This window comes from Ambystoma mexicanum, chromosome 12 (assembly GCF_040938575.1).
Source record: "Ambystoma mexicanum isolate Mex_15411 chromosome 12, UKY_AmexF1_1, whole genome shotgun sequence".
In the NCBI taxonomy this organism is placed as follows: Eukaryota; Metazoa; Chordata; class Amphibia; order Caudata; family Ambystomatidae; genus Ambystoma; species Ambystoma mexicanum.
In genome coordinates this window covers 642,426,783-642,447,426 of record NC_090936.1, presented here as the reverse complement: position 1 = coordinate 642,447,426, position 20,644 = coordinate 642,426,783, and the positions used below count along the sequence as shown (strand labels likewise).

Here is a 20,644-nt window from a genome sequence, read left to right as displayed (position 1 = left end):
TATGGAGGAGTGATTCTGGCCGAACAGTCTCAGCACAAGGCTAAATTCATTTACTCTCTTCCAAGTATATCAACAGTTTTCTATGTCTCTCTAAAAGTATTTTCTCAGCGAAGCACCTGCAAACTTTACAATCGTCCATTTTAGGAGAGTGAACAAAATGACTGCAGTTCTGGTATGGATCAACATTTCTCTTTCCACGTCTTCTGCTAACCTCATAAGGTGTTCTTTGGTTTTAAAACCTCCTACTTCCGTCCCTTCCTCCGTTATGGTCCTAAACAAAGGTGTGATGGCTTTGCTGGATACTCGATGATTTTAAGCTGATGATGACATGTTTTTGGAGCAATGATGGGTGACAAAATACAGCAAGCAGCACAAAGTTAAAATATGTTGACGTGTTCAGATATTTGTACAGCTTTTTGAAGGGAAACTTTGAAAGCTCAAAGAGCTCTGGAGGATTTCTTCAAGTTGAATACCAAACGGCTGAGAGCCGTCATTGCCTGCTGAACACTGAAGAATCCTGCAGATCCCTCACTAAACCCTGGTCTAAAGTCTCCCTCCCTGGTGGCAAGGCCAGGGCAGACGCATCCCAATCCCAACTTTGGGGGTGATGTACTGCGGGACGATCACCTGGGTCTAGACAGTGTCCAGGGTAGTGTGAGAAACCTGAAGTTGTCTCACCCGCTAGTCCCCGTGGATCTGTCATCCAGGTGGCTAGGACACGCCCATCGCTTTTGCATCCAGTTCCCGGGGGTGGACCAGCGTGGGAGGATCACGTGGATGAGGGGTCTTCGGGGAGTGGAAGTGGGACACCGGAGGGTAAAACGCAGTATCACCTTCCCTGTAAGACATTTTCCGCATCCTACCAGGTAAAATACCCGACACAAACACTTTCTCACGGACAGTTCACCGTGAACGACCATGGACTAATACCAGAGCCGTGTATACCTGACATGTCCCAACACCACGGTCAGACAAGGCCAGGCAATTACGGATCATTTCACACACCTGACTTCCATCACACTTCCCCACATGGACAGGCAGAGCATGAAAGCACACTCTGAGTGAGGCAAGACACACGATGACACAGCAGTTCTAAAATGACAGTTTAATAGAAGGAGAAAGCCGATGAGACCAGAGAGGGTTGCAAGGAGGGAAGTACCCTCGAAGGTTAGCAACCCTCATGACATTACCTTTAAGGACCGTTACTTTCGTGAGCCTTGGAAAGTAAGAAAACTAAGACCAGAAATTAAGGCTGATCAAACCTGTACAGTGTGTCATAGGTACCCGGGGCTCTTCAGCATTCATAACCAAGGCGGGGAGGAGCAATTGTCGCTGCAGTATTGTCCTTAGCTCCTACAACAAAGCAGCGTCAGAAAAGACAGCCCAGCCAGTAAGTCTGAGAGACTGATATCAAACCAGCTTGTGTTTTGAACTCAGGTTGCAAGCGGCAACATTGTATAACGTGAACAGTGTGTGAGGTGTTTATAAAGAGCGATGCAAGTAATTGGAAACCAAAAGGAGTAGAGAACTTTGTAATTGAACTTTGGGAGGTCAAGAAGAGATACCATACACAGAGTGGTACGGCGCTGCATGGGCGCTCATTGGAAAGTCTCTGTTCAGTATCAAACTGATGCTGAGCGTGATGGAAAAGAAATATTAAGATTGAAGTGGTCATGCAACGGGTCAAGCCAAACCCTGTGCACATTTGAAAGTCTTTGACAGTTTAATGTACATCACAATTGGTCTGAGCCCGGCTGAGTGAGACTAATTGAGTGAATGAAAGGGATCTGAGCTTGGAAGAGGGGGGATCCACTGTTGAACTTTTGAGTTTGAAAGATCTCCGAGCCCGGCTGAGGGGAATCCAGGGTGAATACCCAAATTGAACACAGAAAAAAAGAGATGAACATTTGCGTGTTATTATTTTGTACACCAGGGCCTCATAGTCAAGAGACTTCCAAGAAGTAAAGAGACTTGGACACAGAAGGTTCAGAACTGTGAAAACCGTACTGCATCCTCGTGCTGCAGAAGCCATAATGTGTGCTTTACTCGAGTGACCCGCCTTGCCCCGTGCTGAAAATGTGGGGAAGGCAGGCCAAAGGCCCGAACAGCCTGACATCATTTTGTGAACACTTCCTTTTTTTTGTAAACATCCCCCCACATTATGTGTAAATTAGTGGCGAGGATTGGATACTAGTTTTTTTTAGTATAGGCTCTTTTATTTTGACAACGACTCCATTAGGACTGCATTATTATTATTTGATGGTCGTAGCTTGCTCCCATCTGTGGATTTGGGTTTAGTTAGGCATTTATCAAACCCCTGCGAAAGTTCAATAAACACACTTGAACTGTGGTCATTTGTGCCTGTCTTACTGTTGATACCATGCCTTGCTTACAGTAGTGAGGAGATTCCATGGGATGAGACAGTATTTTTCCTCTGAAGGAGATATTTCTACCACTATGCCAGAAGAGGTTATGGCTTATTGTAATTTTAATATCTCTCAAACTCCTGTTAAAACCAGGGTCAGGCAATTAACAATAATGACCTGCAGCTGAAATCAATTGCCCCACCGAAGAGGCATAAAAGGCTGCAGCAAGAGGGGGGCAGATAGATGGAGCTGGAGCATGAGCTGGAAGGCTGCCAGTACTAGCAGAAGGAGAAGAGCAAAAGTCTGGCAGTTCATGAGAAAGTGTGATCACTTAAGGGACGCCGGCACGCGAGGAAAGCAGATTTCACCTACAAGTTCTGAGAGGGTCTTGTGTTCACAAACCCTGCCTTTTCATGCCTGCACTGAGGGAGACATGCTGAAGTTGAAGTTCTTCCCAGGTGCGCATAGTGGCCGTGATTACAGAGCCGTAATTGTGCTACACCCAGAGGCCTGTGGAAAGAAGCAAGCCGAGGGACAGAGGAGTGAAGGAGACTCCCTGCTGACAGGGCCAGACCAGAGGCACCCATGCTGCAGATGGGTGTGGGTCCGAAGAGTGCCTGACGTAGGATCAGAAGGAGGAGAAGTCCGGAAGTGTACACAGCCCGCAACTGCAGTGTTCCTGGAGCCGGTGAGTGAAGCTCCAGGTTCAGGTTCACTTTGAAAACCTTGCCTGTAACTGTTACTAGCTCTATATCGACTCGGAGTCCAGCTGACAATGTAAATGTATCACACGCACGTATCACACGCACTTATAATACAAGTCGGAGTGCTCACGTATAAAGAAAAGCTTTCCCATTTCCCATTGTTAATTGTTTCACGTTACCGGAGTGTTCGCGTGTCTCCAATTAGGAAGAATACTTTCAAATTACTCGTAAACTATAACACTGACTTTCACAAACAGTTACAAGAGTTCTGACATGAAAGAGGTCGCGTGTGAACAATTTTTGTTCCAGACCAGAGTCAAAGCATAGCCCTGTGTTAATAAGTGGGAATACAAGTTCTTACGATTCTTTAAAGTTAAAGATCTTCATTAAAGAATGGGTGCGTGTACCTAAATCTGATTTCCTTTTGAAGATTAAACCTTGTAATATCAAGAATACATTTAGGAAATGTAGAAGTTATTGAACTGACGAGAAGAACAAGCATTACCCAAGCCAAGAGGCTACCCCTTTATATAGTGAAACCAGCCTTGTTGAAATCTATCCACCTGAATTCTGAGGCTGTTAAAGTTGTTAACGGTTCAGTGTCCTCTGATACATGTGTGACATGGTTATCTAAAGCTGGAAGTGTGGCAATACAGCTTCAGGGTAGCTACTGGAACGAAGAAGGTGTTGTCAGGCTTCGTCCCTGAAGCTCTGGCAGACGTGGAGACATTACAACACTTCTCCGGAAGTGTTTCCGCATTCTAGTTTTCCTCCAACATGGCCGCCGTTGTTTTATCCTGGTGCCACGCCCCCGGAACATTGTGTTGTATCCGTCTCCCAGACATTCCGACGCTGCTGTGTTCTCTCAGTTCACCCTTGCTTATTCCTTGGCTAACCTTACATGTTTAACTACTTCCTTGGTTTCAAATTTCTGCCTTTGCTGCAATTCCGCTATCCTTTCTTTACTGGTTTTGGCTGAGTATTCAGTTCACCCTTGGGCGCTCGCTTCTGTGGTTCCGGCTCATGTTTTTCATCCTCGTGAGCTGGCCAGTATTTGATTCTTCTTTTCTGGTACCTTCGTACCTTTCCGTATTCCTTGGTTCGTGGGACTGTAGTGGTTCACACTACAGGTGAGCTCTTCCTTTCCCTTCCTATCCTCTGTCATATCTCTTTTTTCTGATTTTTCCCTTTGCTACTTACCTGGTTCCGTTCTTTTCCTTCTTCGGAACGCGGATCTTCCTCCTGCCTGTCTTCCTGCTTACCTCCTATCTGTTCCCCTGCATCTTTCCTTCCTTCGGTCTTCTGACTATTGCCACTCTGTGTTACTCGTTCTTCCTTACCTTCTGGATCCTCGCCCTTATCCTCCACGCTTCTTAGTGGGCCTACGCGCGAATACACTGTGAGCCGTTCCCGCTCGGGCTCCTCTTAGGGAGCATTCTTGTTCTGCCATACGAGAAGGTCCGGATTCGAACTACATCTCCCAGAAACCACAGCTACTTCTGCACAACCACCAGAGAGCCGTGCCTGCTCAGGCTCCTCTTAGGGAGCAGTCCTGTTCTGCCATACGAGGACGTCTGGATTCGGGCTACATCTCCCAGAATCCACAGCTACTTCTGCATAACCACCAGTGAGCCTTCGGCCTCAGTTTCTTTCAAGTCAAGGAGCAATCCTCTTATCAAGAACAATTCCACATAAGACGCCCAGGGTTTTTTCTTGCTAGTAGGCATTTTCCCTAGATTGGGGTTTGGCTCCTCGGGGTACACCGAGGACAGGTTTCATATCCTGCCAAGGTTGTCTTTGAGGGAGCCAGGCCCTATTTGCACGACAAGAGAGAAAGGAAGGCCAAGGAAAAGAAGGTCCTTGACTCTCAGAAGACTCGCTCCAAGAAAGCTCCTGAACACAGGTACAGCTCTTCAGAATCCTCAGGTGAGGAGAAGTTTCGGGAGGGTAGGCATCGCTTTGACAGTATACAATGCCCAAAAACACAGATGACGTCCCTGGAACAATACCAGGAGCTTGTAGCTGCCATGCAGAATCTCACTGTTGAAGTACATGCCTTATGTAATGAAAACGTGACACTACGCCAACAAGTGGCCGTCCGAGAGGAGAACCGTGGGGATCTACCTCCAATGGCATTATCAATTGGCAAATATGATGGTAATCCAGGAGGTTTGAAGGATTTCACAGATGCCTGCCAGATACATTTCGCGTTTAGACCTCGTGCCTACGAGACTGCAAGATCCAAAGTGGGGTTTTTGATCACCAACCTTACAGGCAATGCTTTAGCATGGGCAACACCTTTTGTGACCAACAATAATCCAGTACTCAAAGATTACGACCGTTTCCTTGGAATGTTACGAGAGCGCTTTGAACGACCTGAGGTTGCTTATACTGCCTTTGAGGCTATGCTAGAAGCATGCCAGCGATGTACAATCCTACGTCTCGCGCTTCCAGAGACTGGCCGCCAAGGTAGCGTGGCCTGATACCGCTCAGACGATCTTTAGACAGGGGTTGCATGAGGAAATTAAGGATGAATTGGCCAGAATTGCTCGTCCTGCTTTGTTTCAAGAGCTGGTTACATTGTTCTTACAGATTGAATACAGACTTGGAGAACGCCGTCAAGAAAGAAGAAGATCTCGTTTCTACCCTCTTCCGAACCCTTTTCCACAACCTGTCAAGGAGACTGTAAGCCCAGAAGAACCAATGAAGATTGGCACCACTCGTGGACCACTAACACCTGAAGAACGCAAGAGACGCAAGGATGCCCGTCTTTGTATGTATTGTGAATCTTCCAAGCATCTCCTCCGGAACTGTCCTGAAGTTCCACCCAGGCGCAAGGGAAACGCCAGCCCCCGGTCTTATGCAAGGGAGATCTTGGGGGAGCAATCCGCAACCCTTGCAGCAATATCAGACCAATAGCAGAGGTTGAAGACAACCGTCTGATGGTTTTTCTTGTCCACTTGTGGATCACCAAGACTGAACCCAAGGAAGTCCTGGCCATGTTAGACTGCGGGGCCGCAGGTAACTTCATCGATATTGACTGGGCAAGAGAAAATAAAGTTCCATTAGGAACAAAAAAAAGACCCATTCCAGTAGAAGGGGTAGACGGTACCCCACTGTCTTCGGGACCCATCGTTCAAGAGACAGAACCCCTGAAGTTGCGCATGGAAGGACATGAGGAGTTCTTGTCAATGGACATAATCAGGGCTGCCCATTTTCCGCTGGTGTTAGGGATTCCTTGATTGTGTAAGCATAATCCCCAGATTGATTGGGCAGCAAACCGTTTGTGTTTCAATTCCCTGTATTGTGGTGGGAATTGCATGGAATCACCGTGTATTAAGGTGGAGACTGAGAAGAATGGGTCACCATCTATCCGGACTGTGTCTTCGATTCCTTTACGGTATCAGGAGTTCGCTGAGGTGTTCGAGGACATCTTACCTACAGAGTTACCACCACAGCGGTCAGAGGATTGCGCCATAGACTTGGTTCCAGACTCAACAGTTCCTTTTGGGCGCATGTACCCCTTGTCGCTACCAGAGAAGAAAGTCCTTAAGGAATACTTAGAAGCCAATTTGCAGAATGGTCTCATTCAAGAATCCAAATCTTCCTGTGGTGCTTTGCTCTTTTTCATTCCCAAGAAGGACTTGTCTGAGCTCAGACCATGCATAGACTATCGTGGGCTCAATAGAGTAACTACTAGAGACAGATATCCTATGCCTCTCATCCGGGACATTCTCGAGGCAGTACAAGGGGAGGTGTACTTCACTAAGCTGGATCTTTGAGGAGCTTATCATTTGCTATGGAAAAGAGAAGGGGACGAGTGGAAGACAGCCTTCCGAACACCTTTGGGCTTGTTCGAATATAGAGTCATGCCATTTGGTCTGGTGAATGCACCTGTTATCTTTCAGAGGTTTATAGATAAGATTTTTGAGGATATGTTGTTTCTATCTGTGGTAGTATATTTGGATAACATTCTTATCTTCACTCGCTCCCTGAAAGAACACTACATCCAAATAAAGAAGGTGTTACGTCGATTATTAAAGAACAGTCTTCTTGTTAAGCAGGAGAAGTGTCAATTTGAAATAACTTCGGTGACCTATCTGGGGTATATCTTAACCCAAGACGGTATACTGATGGACCCCACGAAGGTCAAGGCAGTAAAGGAGTGGAAGGAACCACAGAATGTGAAGGATGTTCAAAGATTCCTAAGCCTGGCCAACTTCTACAGGAGGTTTATTCCAAATTTTTCTAGACTAGTGCTGCATACTCCTGCCTTGCTCAAGAAGGGTGCTAAATTCATTTTCAGACAAGAAGCTAGAGATGCCTTTCAACAGTTAAAGGGCTTGTTTACCACCGCTCCCGTCCTAGTCCAACCTGATCAGAGCAAGCAATTCATCCTCGAGACTGACGCCTCGGAAGGGGCGTTGGGAGCAGTATTCCTGCAAAGGGCAGATGATAATCTGGAACATCCGGTAGATTACTACTCCAGGACCTTGTCGTCAAGCGAACTAAACTACTCAGTCATTGAGAAGGAATTACTCGCTATAAAGCAAGCCTGTCAAGAGTGGCGCCATCTGCTCCAAGGAGCCATTCATCAGTTCCTGATCCGTACTGATCGCAGAAACTTGCGGGTTCTGAAGCAGATGGAATGCACCAACTCCCGTCATGCTCGCTGGGCATATGTTTTTTTCGCAATACGACTTCCTCATAACCTACATCCCTGGCACCAAGAACCAAGTCGATGATGCCTTGTCCTGCATTCAAGGGGAAGATTCTGGACTGAACCAGTGTTCAGAACACATCCTCTCTCCAAGTAAGATCCTGTCGCCCATCTCTTTGTTGGAACAAGAAGTACAACAACAGTACCACAAGGATCCAAGTAAGCAGGATGATCAATCGCTGTGCAGATCGGAAGGAGGACTATATTATCATGGGGAGGCTTTGTATTTACCGACAGAGTCCCTCCGGACTCGGGCGATTTCCTGGTGTCACGATACAACATTGGCCGGACATCCTGGTATTAAGAAAACTCAGGAGTTAGTTACCCGTCGGTTTTGCTAGTCTTCCCGGCCTAAGGACGTAAGTGAATATGTCTGTTCTTGTCCTATCTGTGCCACCAGCAAGACCACTACTAGCAGACCTTTAGGTCTCTTACAACAGCCTCTGCTTCCTACCCGTCCGTGGGAGCATATCTCCACCGATTTTATAGTGGACCTGCCAGAGTCCAAGGGCATGACCACTATAATGGCGACTATTGTCTCCTTTTGCAAGTTGGCTCACTTCTCCGCCTTAGCTAGACTTCCTTCAGCTCCAGAGACAGCGGAAGTGTTTCTATGTGACATTGTCCGTTTACATGGTCTGCCCAGAACAATAATATCGGACAGAGGCACTCAGTTTACCTCTAAGTTCTGGTCCTCTTTGTGTCAACAATTAGGTATCCATCGGGCTCTTTCCTCAGGGTACCACCCCCAAAGTAATGGGCAGACAGAGAGACTCAATGCCAGCCTGGAGCAATACCCAAGATGTTTCTGCAGTGCCAAACAGGAGAGGTGGGCCCGTTTTCTTCTGCAGGCGGAATTTGCCTATAACAGTACACATACCTCAATCCGTATGAGTCCCTTCTTCTGCACTTATGGTTACAACCCTCAGCACCTTCCCTGGACAGGTTTAGCAGCTACCAGCTCTCCTACCATTGACGGTATCCTTACTGATCTTCAGAGGGAGCATGCCACTGCAATCAAATCTTTGGAAGCCAGCCGACAAGAGCATAAGAGATGGGCGGATCGCAAGGGAAGGCCTAACCCGGAGTGGAAGCCGGGTACACTGGTCTGGTTATCTACCAAGTTCTTGCCCAAATGGGTGCATACCGGCAAGTTCGCTCCTCAATATATCGGACCCTTCCCTATTCTCAAGCAGATCAACCCAGTAGCCTTTCAGGTACACTTACCAAAGAATCTCCACCGAGTGCATCCGGTGTTTCACACCACTTTGCTTAAAGAACATACAGATGATCCTTACCACAGAAAGATCAAGAGGGTGAAGCCAACAGTAACCAACTGCCCCGATGTTTATGAGGTTTCACGCTTAGTAGCCTCGAGATATCGGAGGGGTAGGGTTCAGTACCTAGTGCATTGGAAGGGCTACTCTGTGGAGGAGAGAACTTGGGAACCCCGGAGTCATATTCATGCATCCAGACTCCTACGAAGGTTTCATCAACTTCATCCAGGCAAACCTGGGGGATCCCCGAAGAGAAGGATGTATACTGTCAGGCTTCGTCCCTGGAAGCTCTGGCAGACGTGGAGACATTAGAACGCTTCTCTGGAAGTGTTTCCGCATTCTAGTGTTCCTCCAACATGGCCGCCGTTGTTTTATCTTGGTGCCACGCCCCCAAACATTGCATTGTATCCGTCTCCCAGACATTCCGACGCTGGTGTGTTCTCGCGGTTCACCCTTGCTTATTCCTTGGCTAACCTTACGTGTTTATCTACTTTCTTGGTTTCCGATTTCTGCCCTTGCCGCAATTCCGCTATCTTGTCTTTACTGGTTTCGGCTGAGAATTCAGTTCACCCTTGGGCGCTCGCTTCTGTGGTTCCGGCTCTTGTTTTTCATCCTCGTGAGCTGGCCAGTATGCGTTTCTTCTTTTCTGGTACCTTCGTACATTTCCGTATTCCTTGGTTCGTGGGACTGTAGTGGTTCACACTACAGGTGAGCTCTTCCTTTCCCTTCCTACCCTCTGGCCATATCTCTGTTTTTCTGATTTTTCCCTTTGCTACTTACCTGGTTCCGTTCTTTTCCTTCTTCGGAACGCGGATCTTCCACCTGCCCGTCTTCCTGCTTACCTCCTATCTGTTCCCCTGCATCTTTCCTTCCGTCGGTCTTCTGACTATTGCCACTCTGTGTTACTCGTTCTTCCTTACCCTCTGGATCCTCACCCTTATCCTCCACGCTTCTCAGTGGGCCGTCTCCACGAATACACTGGGAGCCGTTCCCACCCAGGCTCCTCTTAGGGAGCATTCTTGTCCCGCCATACGAGAACGTCCGGATTCGAACTACATCTCGCAGAAACCACAGCTACTTCTGCACAACCACCAGAGAGCCGTTCCTGCTCAGGCTTCTCTTAGGGAGCAGTCCTGTTCCGCCATACGAGGACGTCCGGATTCGGACTACATCCACCAGAATCCACAGCTACTTCTGCATAACTACCAGTGAGCCTTCGGCCTCAGTTTCTTTCAAGTCAAGGAGCGATCCTCTTATCAAGAACAATGCCACATAAGATGGCCAGGGTTTTTTGTTGCCAGTAGGCTTTTTCCCTGGATTGGGGTTTGGCTCCTCGGGGTCCACCGAGGACAGGTTTCATATCCTGCCAAGGTGGCCTCTGAGGGAGCCAGGCCCTATTTGCACGACAAGAGATAAAGGAAGCCCAAGGAAAAGAAGCTCCTTGACTCTAAGAAGACTCGCTCCAAGAAAGCTCCTGAACACAGGTACAGCTCTTCAGAATCCTCAGGTGAGGAGAAGGTTCGGGAGGGTAGGCATTGCTTTGACAGGTGTGAATAAAGCTGGGGAAGTGAGCTGGCTGCTTGCAAGAAGATTAAGTCAACAATCTTATGCTGAGACTGTTAAAGCTGAGAGAAAAGCAATCAGGAAGCAAAAATAGGTTATACTGGTGGTCGTAAAACAGACAAAAGAGGCAAAGACGCTGCCCTTTTCTTATGGCATAGCAAAGAAGAGTGCCTTGCCTACCTCTGTAGTCCAAATTGTTTTATCTCTAAATTGACCAAACATGTATTTATTGTTTGCTTGTTAGGCGCTTATACAGCAAGTACAATACTGTTTCAAAGCGCCCAAACAAAGTTAAAGCAGATGTACCAGACCTGTGGTTATGTATAATACTGTCAGTGGATGTTGTATTAAAGTTGGTTGAAGTAATAGCATACTGTGGAGTCGAGGAGTCTGGTTCCACAGTAACAGTAGTATAAGGGTGGCTGTCAAAAGGAAAGCAACACCCTAAGAAGAAGCAGCTTGACAATTACACCAAATCCCTGGTATTCGGCGCATTTGTACGACTGCGTCAGCAAGTGCAGTTTCATTTTATGAGGAGGACTTCCTAACCGCTGCTGTTACAGCGTTTCAACAGAACATCACATATGGTGTGAACACATGATTCTATTTGAACTTTGAATATTGACTTCTGATACAAGTCATGTGGAACTGTATACCATGCCCCCACTCATCGACCGCCTACATAATCAGCTGGCCGCACGCATTTGCGCACTCGCATTCATACGAGTGCATCAGCGAGTGCAGTTTCATTTTGTGAGGAGGACAACCTAACCAATGGTACATGTGAGGTTAACTCTGTCGAACTTAGTCTCCAACGTGAGGATTACTCTTGAAACAGACCATTTTGTTAATCTACTTTTCTCATCTACTATTGCAGCTGTTACAGTGTTTCAACAGTACATCACATATGGTGTGGACACCCAAACCATTATACCACCTGAACAGGAGAAACTCAACTCCCGTTCTATAGCCACCCAAAACATTACACCAAAGACACTGCAGAGGTCAAAAATACTTGGAATGTTGTTGAAGAAGTTGTACATTTATTCTTTGAACTATGTCAAAACAATCTTGGAAAGAAGATATCCAGGACTACCATTGGTGCTGTTTTCTCAGCTGGGATTGGAATGGGTACTTTTCAACAGAAAGCCGAAGAACTGTTACCAGTGGATTTTTGTTTTATGAAGTTTTGTTCCATTTGGAACTTACAAAGAATTGATTCAAGACTTTCATTTTCCTTTTGAACATTTGATGAAATCGACTCTGAACAATCCTGGAGAAGGGATTTACCCAGGACAGGCGAAGGTCATCCGAATTGAATTACTGGTTGTTTGATATTTACTTATTCATGTTGTTCATGACTTATTTATGTTTTTTATGATTTACTTTGAATGTGTTTATTGTTTGGTGTGAGGGACAGTTTTGTTTGTTCTATGAGTGATCCCCTCAGTCTCTAGACTAGGTAGGGAAGTTCCTGATACAGTAGGTTTAGTAAGGATGTATTTGCATTTTCTTTGCTTTAATAAAATGTTCAATTCTGAGGAAAACACAAACAGTTGTCCGCCTTGCATTACTGACCCCTCAACACTTTCCTGAACCTTTTCTTCACAGGGGCTTTGCGGTGAAGAATCTGAAGACAACTCCTCTGGGTTGAGCTAAAGCCATCAACGGCAGAGGCCAAGCCAAAAACAACAAACAGGAGGTCAGCAGGCTTTTAAGTTAAATCTATTTTCCTATAGAAATATGTGTGCAGTACATTGCTATGATTTATTATGTACCAGGGATTCCCAGCCTGACTATGAGGAATAATTCAAGCATGTTCATATATGAAGGATCCAGTGATGGAAAGCATCTTTATATGTACCGCCTAAGGAATTTCCTTGTCTGCTGCACCCCACGCTAATTATCATCGAGTTTGGTTTTAAATTGTCGGGCTCATACCCGATTCTACACACAAGCTGCCAGTAAAAGGCAGTATGATCACCACAAGGCTGTGGAAGATTCTTTCATGGTCACCAAGAGGGTCCAGTTCAAACTCCTGCTCTCCCTGCATCTGGGGAGGTTGAGGAAGTTTATGATCCACTGTAGGTGCAGGAGGGAAGCCTCATTCCTAGTGAATGACAGACCTGTGTGGAGCAAGGAGAGGGTGGTGGTTGGTTCGAGTGCTCCCAGTATGCCAACAGATTGCCAGGAGTTTCATGAGTGTCCATCAGAGGCCTAGCAAGTGCCATTGAGTTTCAATGGGGCTTCAGATCATATAGGGACTTTAGAAAGGGCAAGAGTGAGTAATAACAGAAGAGTGTACACGTCCAATTCTATTAATGTCACTTGACCGCTGGGAAGGTGGTGTTGCATCCTACCTGCAGCCATGCCCCATGCTAAGCTTGTCAATATGCAATTCACTGTGTCTCTCGCATCCTAAAAATGGGGCCTCATTACGAGGTTGCCGGTCCGATAACAACGGTACCAGTATGCTTGCCGGTATTGTTACCGGACTGGCAAACTCAGAGTTGTGCTCGTGGGTGCCTTTCATTCTGCCAGGTCTGCTCAGGCGGAATGAAAGGCACCCGCGAGCACAGCAAGCCTGTAGCACCGGCACCGTTATAAACGGTGCCGGTGCTACAGGCATCCCCATTCCCATTGAGCCTCATGGGGCTGAAATGGGAATGGGGGTATACCGGCACCCGCAAAAGGGCAATTACCGGGTCCGGCGGGGCAGGAATACCCCAATAATTGCCCATTTGCGGGTGCCGGATTTTCATGCCGGTATAGAGGTAGCCGATACCTCCAACCTTGTAATGAGGCCCATGGTCTACTTCTATGCTATGTAGTCTCTGCCACATGGCGCTCCCTGGGTGTCAACTGCTCCAGATAGGGGATTTCTACTTACTGTGACATCAATGTTATGTGTACTGGCAGCACACGACAAGTTGATTAAGACTTTAGAATCAATGATGAGAAGGACTATATAACATTTATGACGTTTTCCTTACTACTACTACGACTGTTGAATTTTAAGAAGGTTTGAATGGATTATTATAAATCTGTTCAACAAATATTTACCTGAAAGCATATGCCTGGCTATAGCATTGTTTTGGGAGCTAGGGGAGCAAGGGTGGCTGGATCGCTGAGTGACTTCATGTTCAGGGTTCATGCCTAGGCACAATGCAGAGTCTGATAGTCGACTAGAAAAGGGAATCTGTTCTGGTAGGAATAAGTCCTTAGTATCATATTTCTCTAGAGGCAACAAATATATAGATTAAGTAGAGTGGATCCCAAATGTAGCATCTAAATAATGAATATCAGTTTAATGACCCTTATGTATACAAAACCAATAAGACTAGGACACAAACCTTGATTCCTCACAATAGGAATTAATATCATAATTATCATAAAATGACCCACTAAATCACTTACCTAGGTTGACAACGTTCACACAAATATGTATCGGGAATGTGCTGCCTGTCAATTCCCATGCAATCTATATGTTGCCAAACACTTCCAAAAAAATGAGAAAATGTACAGATTAGAATATAAATTCAAATTATAAATTAGGTTTTTGTGTATTATTTTGCTGAACTGCATTTGAAAATGTAAGCAGAATCTTTAATAACTTTGGTGAGAAGGACATGAACATCCACATACTCCCACTTTCTGTATCGAATGTTCAAGACATGACAGATTACTTCCTTAGCCTAAAGCATCCAGCATTTGCAGTAATTGTTAAGCATTTAAGAGCAGTAGAAAATAATTGGTGCAAAACAGTCAGTTGTACTACAGTTCCTTTTCACTGCTATTTCTGCAAATTAATTGTTCATCTGTCGCAACCTCAACACAAATGAGGAATAGAAAGAGTAAAATAACACACAAAGTAGAAAGTGGCAAGTGGCTAAAAACGCAACCAGATGCACTAGAATTCTAAACATGAGGAATAAGAAGGAGAAATGTGTAATAAAACCAAATGAAGAACTTCCTAACTGACCCTCTGGCTTGCACTCAATATTCATTGTAGTGCTTGCTTTTCTTATATAGTTCCCTTTCTTCCATTCATCTTAAGGTTGGTCATGCGTGAGATGGCAGGTGCCATTCTGTGTCCTTTAGGGTAGAGTGCTCGGTTCCATGTGCTAATTAAAATAATAACATAGTTTCATCACGCCTATATTGGCCATGCATTAGTTTTCAAAATGGATGAACGGGTGCTTGTGCCTGCTGTCAGCCTGTAGTTCTCGTGGCCAACCTCAAGTAAGAAGAATGGTCAAGCCTAATAATAGCCTTGAGAAATTGCCCTGTTGCATGAAACACGTGTCGGCTAAACCAGAATTTAAGCACAAGTAAACCTTTCCAAATCGATTTTGAGTAATTGGAAGATAAATAACTTTTGCAAAAGGACAACACTAAATATGGAGCTCAAAGCCAGAGAGTCAGCTCATCTGTTTTTTTGGATTCATTATAATCTCAAACACTGCAAAGAATCATCCACTGTGTTGTTTTAGTTATGTTTGCACCAACAATTTTCTTCTCGAAAATATGGTTTTCTGTCACATTCTAACATACATATTGTTGGGATAATTGCTAGTGTCAGAACCATTGAGGAGTGTTCCTGGAGCCGGTTTAGTGGCCATCACGGAAAGGAATCTGTTTGTGCGTAATCCCTAGATTCGGATGACCTGGTGGGAGCTGGAAATAGCCAAGAGAATAATGTTTCCACCCAAAATGAATTTGCCAATAGAGTCACAAAAGTGGTAAGGTTCTGAATGAATACTTTGGACAAAAATGTTATGGCTTCCCCATACCCTTAGGGTTCTGCGTAACATTTGCATGAGGCGATGTTAGAGGATTTACAGCACACCCCCCTCTTTAGTTGAATTTGACTTTTCAGAGCCAATGGCCATCTTGGAGTGGAGGAAATAACTTTGGACATGACTGACAGGCAGAAAAGGGGAAACAGGACTTTTCTCCCAAGGAGTTGTCCCAGAGGAAGGGGACATAAATCAAGCTAAACAATTTTCCAGAAGAGGATGAAATGACTTTGCTACAGAGGGCACTGCTCAATTTTCTAAAGTAGTGTCATGTAAAGATCTGTGCTGGAAATATTGAGTTGACAGTCAAGCCTGTGGAGGGCAAATATGAAGATCTGTCAGAGAGGGGGCATCTACAGATCAGACTCACAAACGAGATGAGAAGCCTCAATCCCTTGAAAATCATGTGATCCACTCAGCGGATTTGAGGGATGGGGTGCCTTTAGCATCCTGAAACCAGATACCAATTAGAGTTTGGGGTGGGAGATCAGTGTGTTGGGTGGACCTGACGAGGTACCAGACAAACTGCCACAACTAACCCAGACGAGTAACCAGGAACACACTAGGTACAACCAACGTTCTGTCACCAAACCCGGAGGGGAATTCAGCCTCCGGGCCCAGAGAAGAGATGAGATTTACTGACTAACCACAACCAAGAAAGTTTGCAGATACCATCAAGCAGCAACCAAAGACTCCCGCCAGAGGCATTTTCAAACCGACCGGCTCACTAACCCTTTTCCCCCTTTCTTTCTCCACCAACATAACCAATACCACTACACATGACTAGGAGCTAGCCGCAATATACAAACACACAGAGAATTAATCTAACCCTAACAACTGTCCGAGACTCTGGAAACAACACTAGAGGGAACACCCCTGCACATAGACCATAAATCCACCAACACTACACAAATGCACACTTACACAATATATTCCAAACCTAATAGCCACCCGGGACTCTGGACCCTTATGGATACAACTAACCAGTGCGCACAACCACAAGCCCACCCTAACAGCACACGACGCACACACACCCAACACAAACATTAGCACACATCCGAGTCGCTGAGTCCTACCCATACGGTTACAACACACTGGGCCTCTCGAATTAACTACCACATGCAAGACAACGCTCACAGATGCCAGTTCCTCCTGGTTCTGAACCCATCCTATCCCCACTAACACAGCCAGCTCTCTTCTCTTGCAGAGCCACGTGAGTGCCTGGAGACTGTCCTTTGGTGGTAGTGGTGCACGTTATACATCAAAGTACCATAACTTTACAGGAAGTGCTTGGTGTATTTATGGGTGAACACAAGGGGAAAATTGACCTGTTAACAAGGATTGTCTATAAACTCCCCCTTGAAGATACCCTGATCACGGAACCTCCGGTGGAGGAACTATTTGGGTGCTGCTCCTCTTAGAGGACTTGAGGGATGTGTTATCTTCAGCCGCCATTCAGAAGGAGATTGTCTTGGAGAGTATCATGCTATTGCTGTTCCCCGACAAGAGTAGTGAGACTTTGGTATGGGAGAGGAACCTTCTTCACTAAAGAAATAACAATCACAAGTGGATTGTGGCCATGATTACCTTTCCAGTCAAGCTATGAGCCGATTTTCTTTTGACCAAGAGGGCACAGCCAGGACTATTCTGTACAGGTTGCAGGGACAGAGGAGTGATGGGAGGAGGGGTGCATGTGGATTACTGATTATGCGGGGTGTGCCGTTTCACTGGAATGGGGGCAGAGAGGGGTGTCTCCCACTGGTTTTGGGTACATATAGGACTGCAGTGGGAAGTTTGCTATAGAGAAAATGTCCTTGTGGCTTAGGGGCAATGTTTTAAGTGTGTATTACAAGTTGGGATAGCTTCTTTCATGTGGCCAGAATCCAATTGTGCACTACTGTGTTAACCTTCTTATTACCTACTAGGACCCCCTTGCCCTCTTCTCTTTTGGCCTACGCCAGGCCGTACAGAATTTAATAAGGTTGTCCCAAGTTAGGGCCTTCAACAAAGTGTTGTGTCTAATTATGGGGACAAGAAATGGGGTAAATCTGGGAGCAAGGGTTCTCCCTAAGCCAATGGATGATTGGGGCAGAATGGGGTGAAGCCCTTGGTGACACTCCCTTGATCCCCCCCATCATGTCTCAGGGGGCAGTCACAGAAACAAATTGTTTATGTCCTCTGCCCCCTTGCCCCCAAAGAGCCTCAGGCCCCTGTAATCGGAATCAAAAGCATTGAGAAAGAGAGGAAACTCACCCATTTATCACCAGGCAGCTTTACTTAAAGTTACCTCTAAAACTCATACTACTACTGCCAAAAATACCCCAGCATAGCAAATAGGTCATTTCAAACACTCTGAGAAATGCTCCCCAGTTCCTGAACTCCTCACACAATGTTGCCACTTGGATTTTCAGTACCATGAGGATAGAAAGTTGGATATTTTCCAAGAGCCAGCATTCTTTTTATATTCAGCAGAGTTAGAGAGACTATCAAGGGATTTACCAGCCACATTCAGACACCGGGGAAAGAGCAGATATCTAAAATGCTCAGGATCGGGAGAAGGCAGTCATAAGACCAAGGTAAGAAGGTAAGCATTGAGGAGGTAGCAGTAACATCAGGTGTCGAAAGTGGTCTTGAAGAGAACAACAAGTTACTTACCTCTGGTAACGTTCTTTCGACTGGATGTTCCTCCCACGTATTCCTCATATTATGATAGATCTTCCAGCTTCAGAAATGTCTTTTGACAGAGGGCGCTGTTCATCGATGCAATCGAGCCAATGTGCCTCAAGGGCTTCCATCCCTGAGTCGACGCCATTGTTGGCATGTATAGTACGCACAGCACCCGTTGGCTTCAGTTCTGTGATTACGCCTTCCTCATGCAGAATTATCAGCCTAAGTGAGTCCTAGACAGTACTAGACTCTGAAAGAGCATAAAGTGTAATGCCTGGAAATTCTACAGGCTAGTTATGGGGATGAGGAATACGTGGGAGGAGCATCCAGTCGAAAGAATGTTACCAGGGGTAAGTAACTTGTTCTTCTAATGGATTGTGTCCTGCCATGTATTCCTCATTTTACGATAGACTCCCAAAGCAGTGTTAGGCTCCCTCTTTGAAGTGAGGAAGATGTTGCCATGCCCTTTGTGTAATGGGCTCCTAGGCATTCTGGGGAATCTTTCCCAGCCACTCTATAGCACTCTTAAATATCCAGAATTATCCATCTGGACAAAGTTTGCTTTGTAACTGGAAGACACAGTTTGTGTCCAATGCACTCAATGAAAAGCTGGTTGTGTTGTATCTTTGTCATCTGAGAAATGTAAAGGCTCAACGCCCTTCTGGGATCAAGCCTGTGTAGCCTTTCCTCTTCCTTGCCAGAATTAGGGGGCGGATAGAAAGTTAAAAGCAAAATCTACTGGGCTAAACGGAAATATAATACAACATTTGGCAAAAAAGGCGGTTTAGCCCCAGGGACAACCTTTTCCTTAAAAAAAAAGAATAAATGGAGGCTTGCCAGATACGGCCTGCAACTCACTCACCCTGCGGGCTGATGTTAACGCAACTAACAGAATGGTTTTCAATGTTAGCAGTCTTAATGGACATGAGTGGAGTGGCTCAAAGGGAGCACACATCAGAAATGTTAACACCGGATTAAGATCCCAAATTTGGACTTGAAAAGGTGTAAGAGAGAAAACATTAGTGTGCCCTTTGAGAAATTGTATAATCAATGGTATTTTGAAATATGATACCTCTTCCGAGGTGCGCTTAAAGATTGAAAGCGCAGCCAAGTATCCTTTAATGGTCCCAATCTGGAGCCCCAGATTAGCCAAATGTAACAAAAAAGACAACACCACAGGTGCATTGCATTAAAAAGTGTCCACATCCTTTTCCCTACACCAGCTACAAAAATTGTTCCAAAGGCAGCAGATAAGGATTTCGATGCTGGCCTTCTGGCGAAAGCAAAATCTCCATTACGTAATCCGTGAGGTCCCAATTCTTATATCTCAACCTCTCAGAAGCTATGCGTGAAGGTCAAGTGTCTTGACCTCTGGATGGAGAACCCGACCCTCCTCTCGCAAGGGAAGGTCTTCTCTGTGTGGAAGAGGTATTGGAGGGCAGATGGACATGTCCAGAAGGTCCAGGTACCACGTTCTCCCGGCCTAATCCAGAGCAATTAGGATAATGGATTTCCCAAACTTTCGTAACCTCCTGATCATTTGAGGAATGACAGGGACTGAAAAAAATGCATACAGGAGTGGAAACTCCCAGTCCACTACGAACGCATTTCATAGAGCTCCTCTTGGGGGAAATTCCTTAGAACAGAACAGTTTGCACTTCCAGTTGACACTGGTCATGAACAGGTCTACATGAGGGGTTCCTCAAAGGGTGAAGAACTCTTGAAGAACTTCCTGAGCTCGTTCCCACTTGTCGGAGACTGTGTCCTGCCTGCTCAAAGCATCCCTGCTGTGTTCTCCTCTCCGGCTAGGTGAACTGCTGATAGGGAGATTCGTTCTTGAATTGCCCCGAATCAGAGCTGCATTGTCTCCCTGCACAGTGGTAGTGACGCTACACCTCCTCTCTTGTTGAGGTAGTACATGGCCACTGTGTTGCCCGTCATTATCAGGGCATTATTTCCCTGCACAAGGGGCAGAAAGGCCTTCAGCGCTTGTCTGATTGCCCTCAGCTTCAAAAGATTTATAGGTTTGGACTCCGATGGAGACCAATACCGCTGACTGACAGGTAGTTGGCGTGGGATTCCCACCCCATGAGTGAGGCATTCGTCACTACTGTTATTTCCGGCCATGGCTGCCAAAAGGGTTCAACCTTCAGAATATTGTCCTTGCAGGCCCACCACAGAAGATCCTGTGCAACCGTGTTTGGAACCTGAAGTACGTCGGACATCTTGCCTGAGAATTGAGACCACTGTGTCCTGAGGGCCCATTGAAGGGATCTCATTCTCAGGCGAGCCACTGGCACCAGGAAAATGCAGGATGCCATGAGGCCGAGCACCCTCAAAACATCTAAGGCCGGAAGACACTGGGCATTCTGGAATTTGGTGACCATCTGCAGAATGTGTTGAGCCCTGACCTTGGGTGGCAAGACTTTTCCCAAGGATGCATCCAGGACTGCTCCTATGAATTGGAGTCTTTGAGATGGTATCATGTGGGACTTCTTGTAATTGAGGGAGAAGCCCAGTCTGTCGAGAGAGTGACAAGTTATGCAGC

The 20,644-nt window shown here is 46.0% G+C and overlaps 1 protein-coding gene across 4 annotated transcripts in view; it reads right to left on the bottom strand.

Moving 5' to 3' along the window:
• KMT2E (lysine methyltransferase 2E (inactive)) overlaps positions 1–20,644 on the bottom strand; it is a 3,564,841-nt gene that overhangs the window by 3,103,233 nt on the left and 440,964 nt on the right. For 3 of the 4 annotated variants that reach the window (XM_069629119.1, XM_069629118.1, XM_069629121.1), the window contains exon 6: positions 14,048–14,128. The exons of the other annotated variant lie outside the window; for it this stretch is intronic. In XM_069629119.1, the coding sequence (XP_069485220.1) occupies positions 14,048–14,128 (81 nt within the window). The remainder of the gene's footprint in view (positions 1–14,047; positions 14,129–20,644) is intronic. 4 annotated transcript variants of the gene reach the window in all.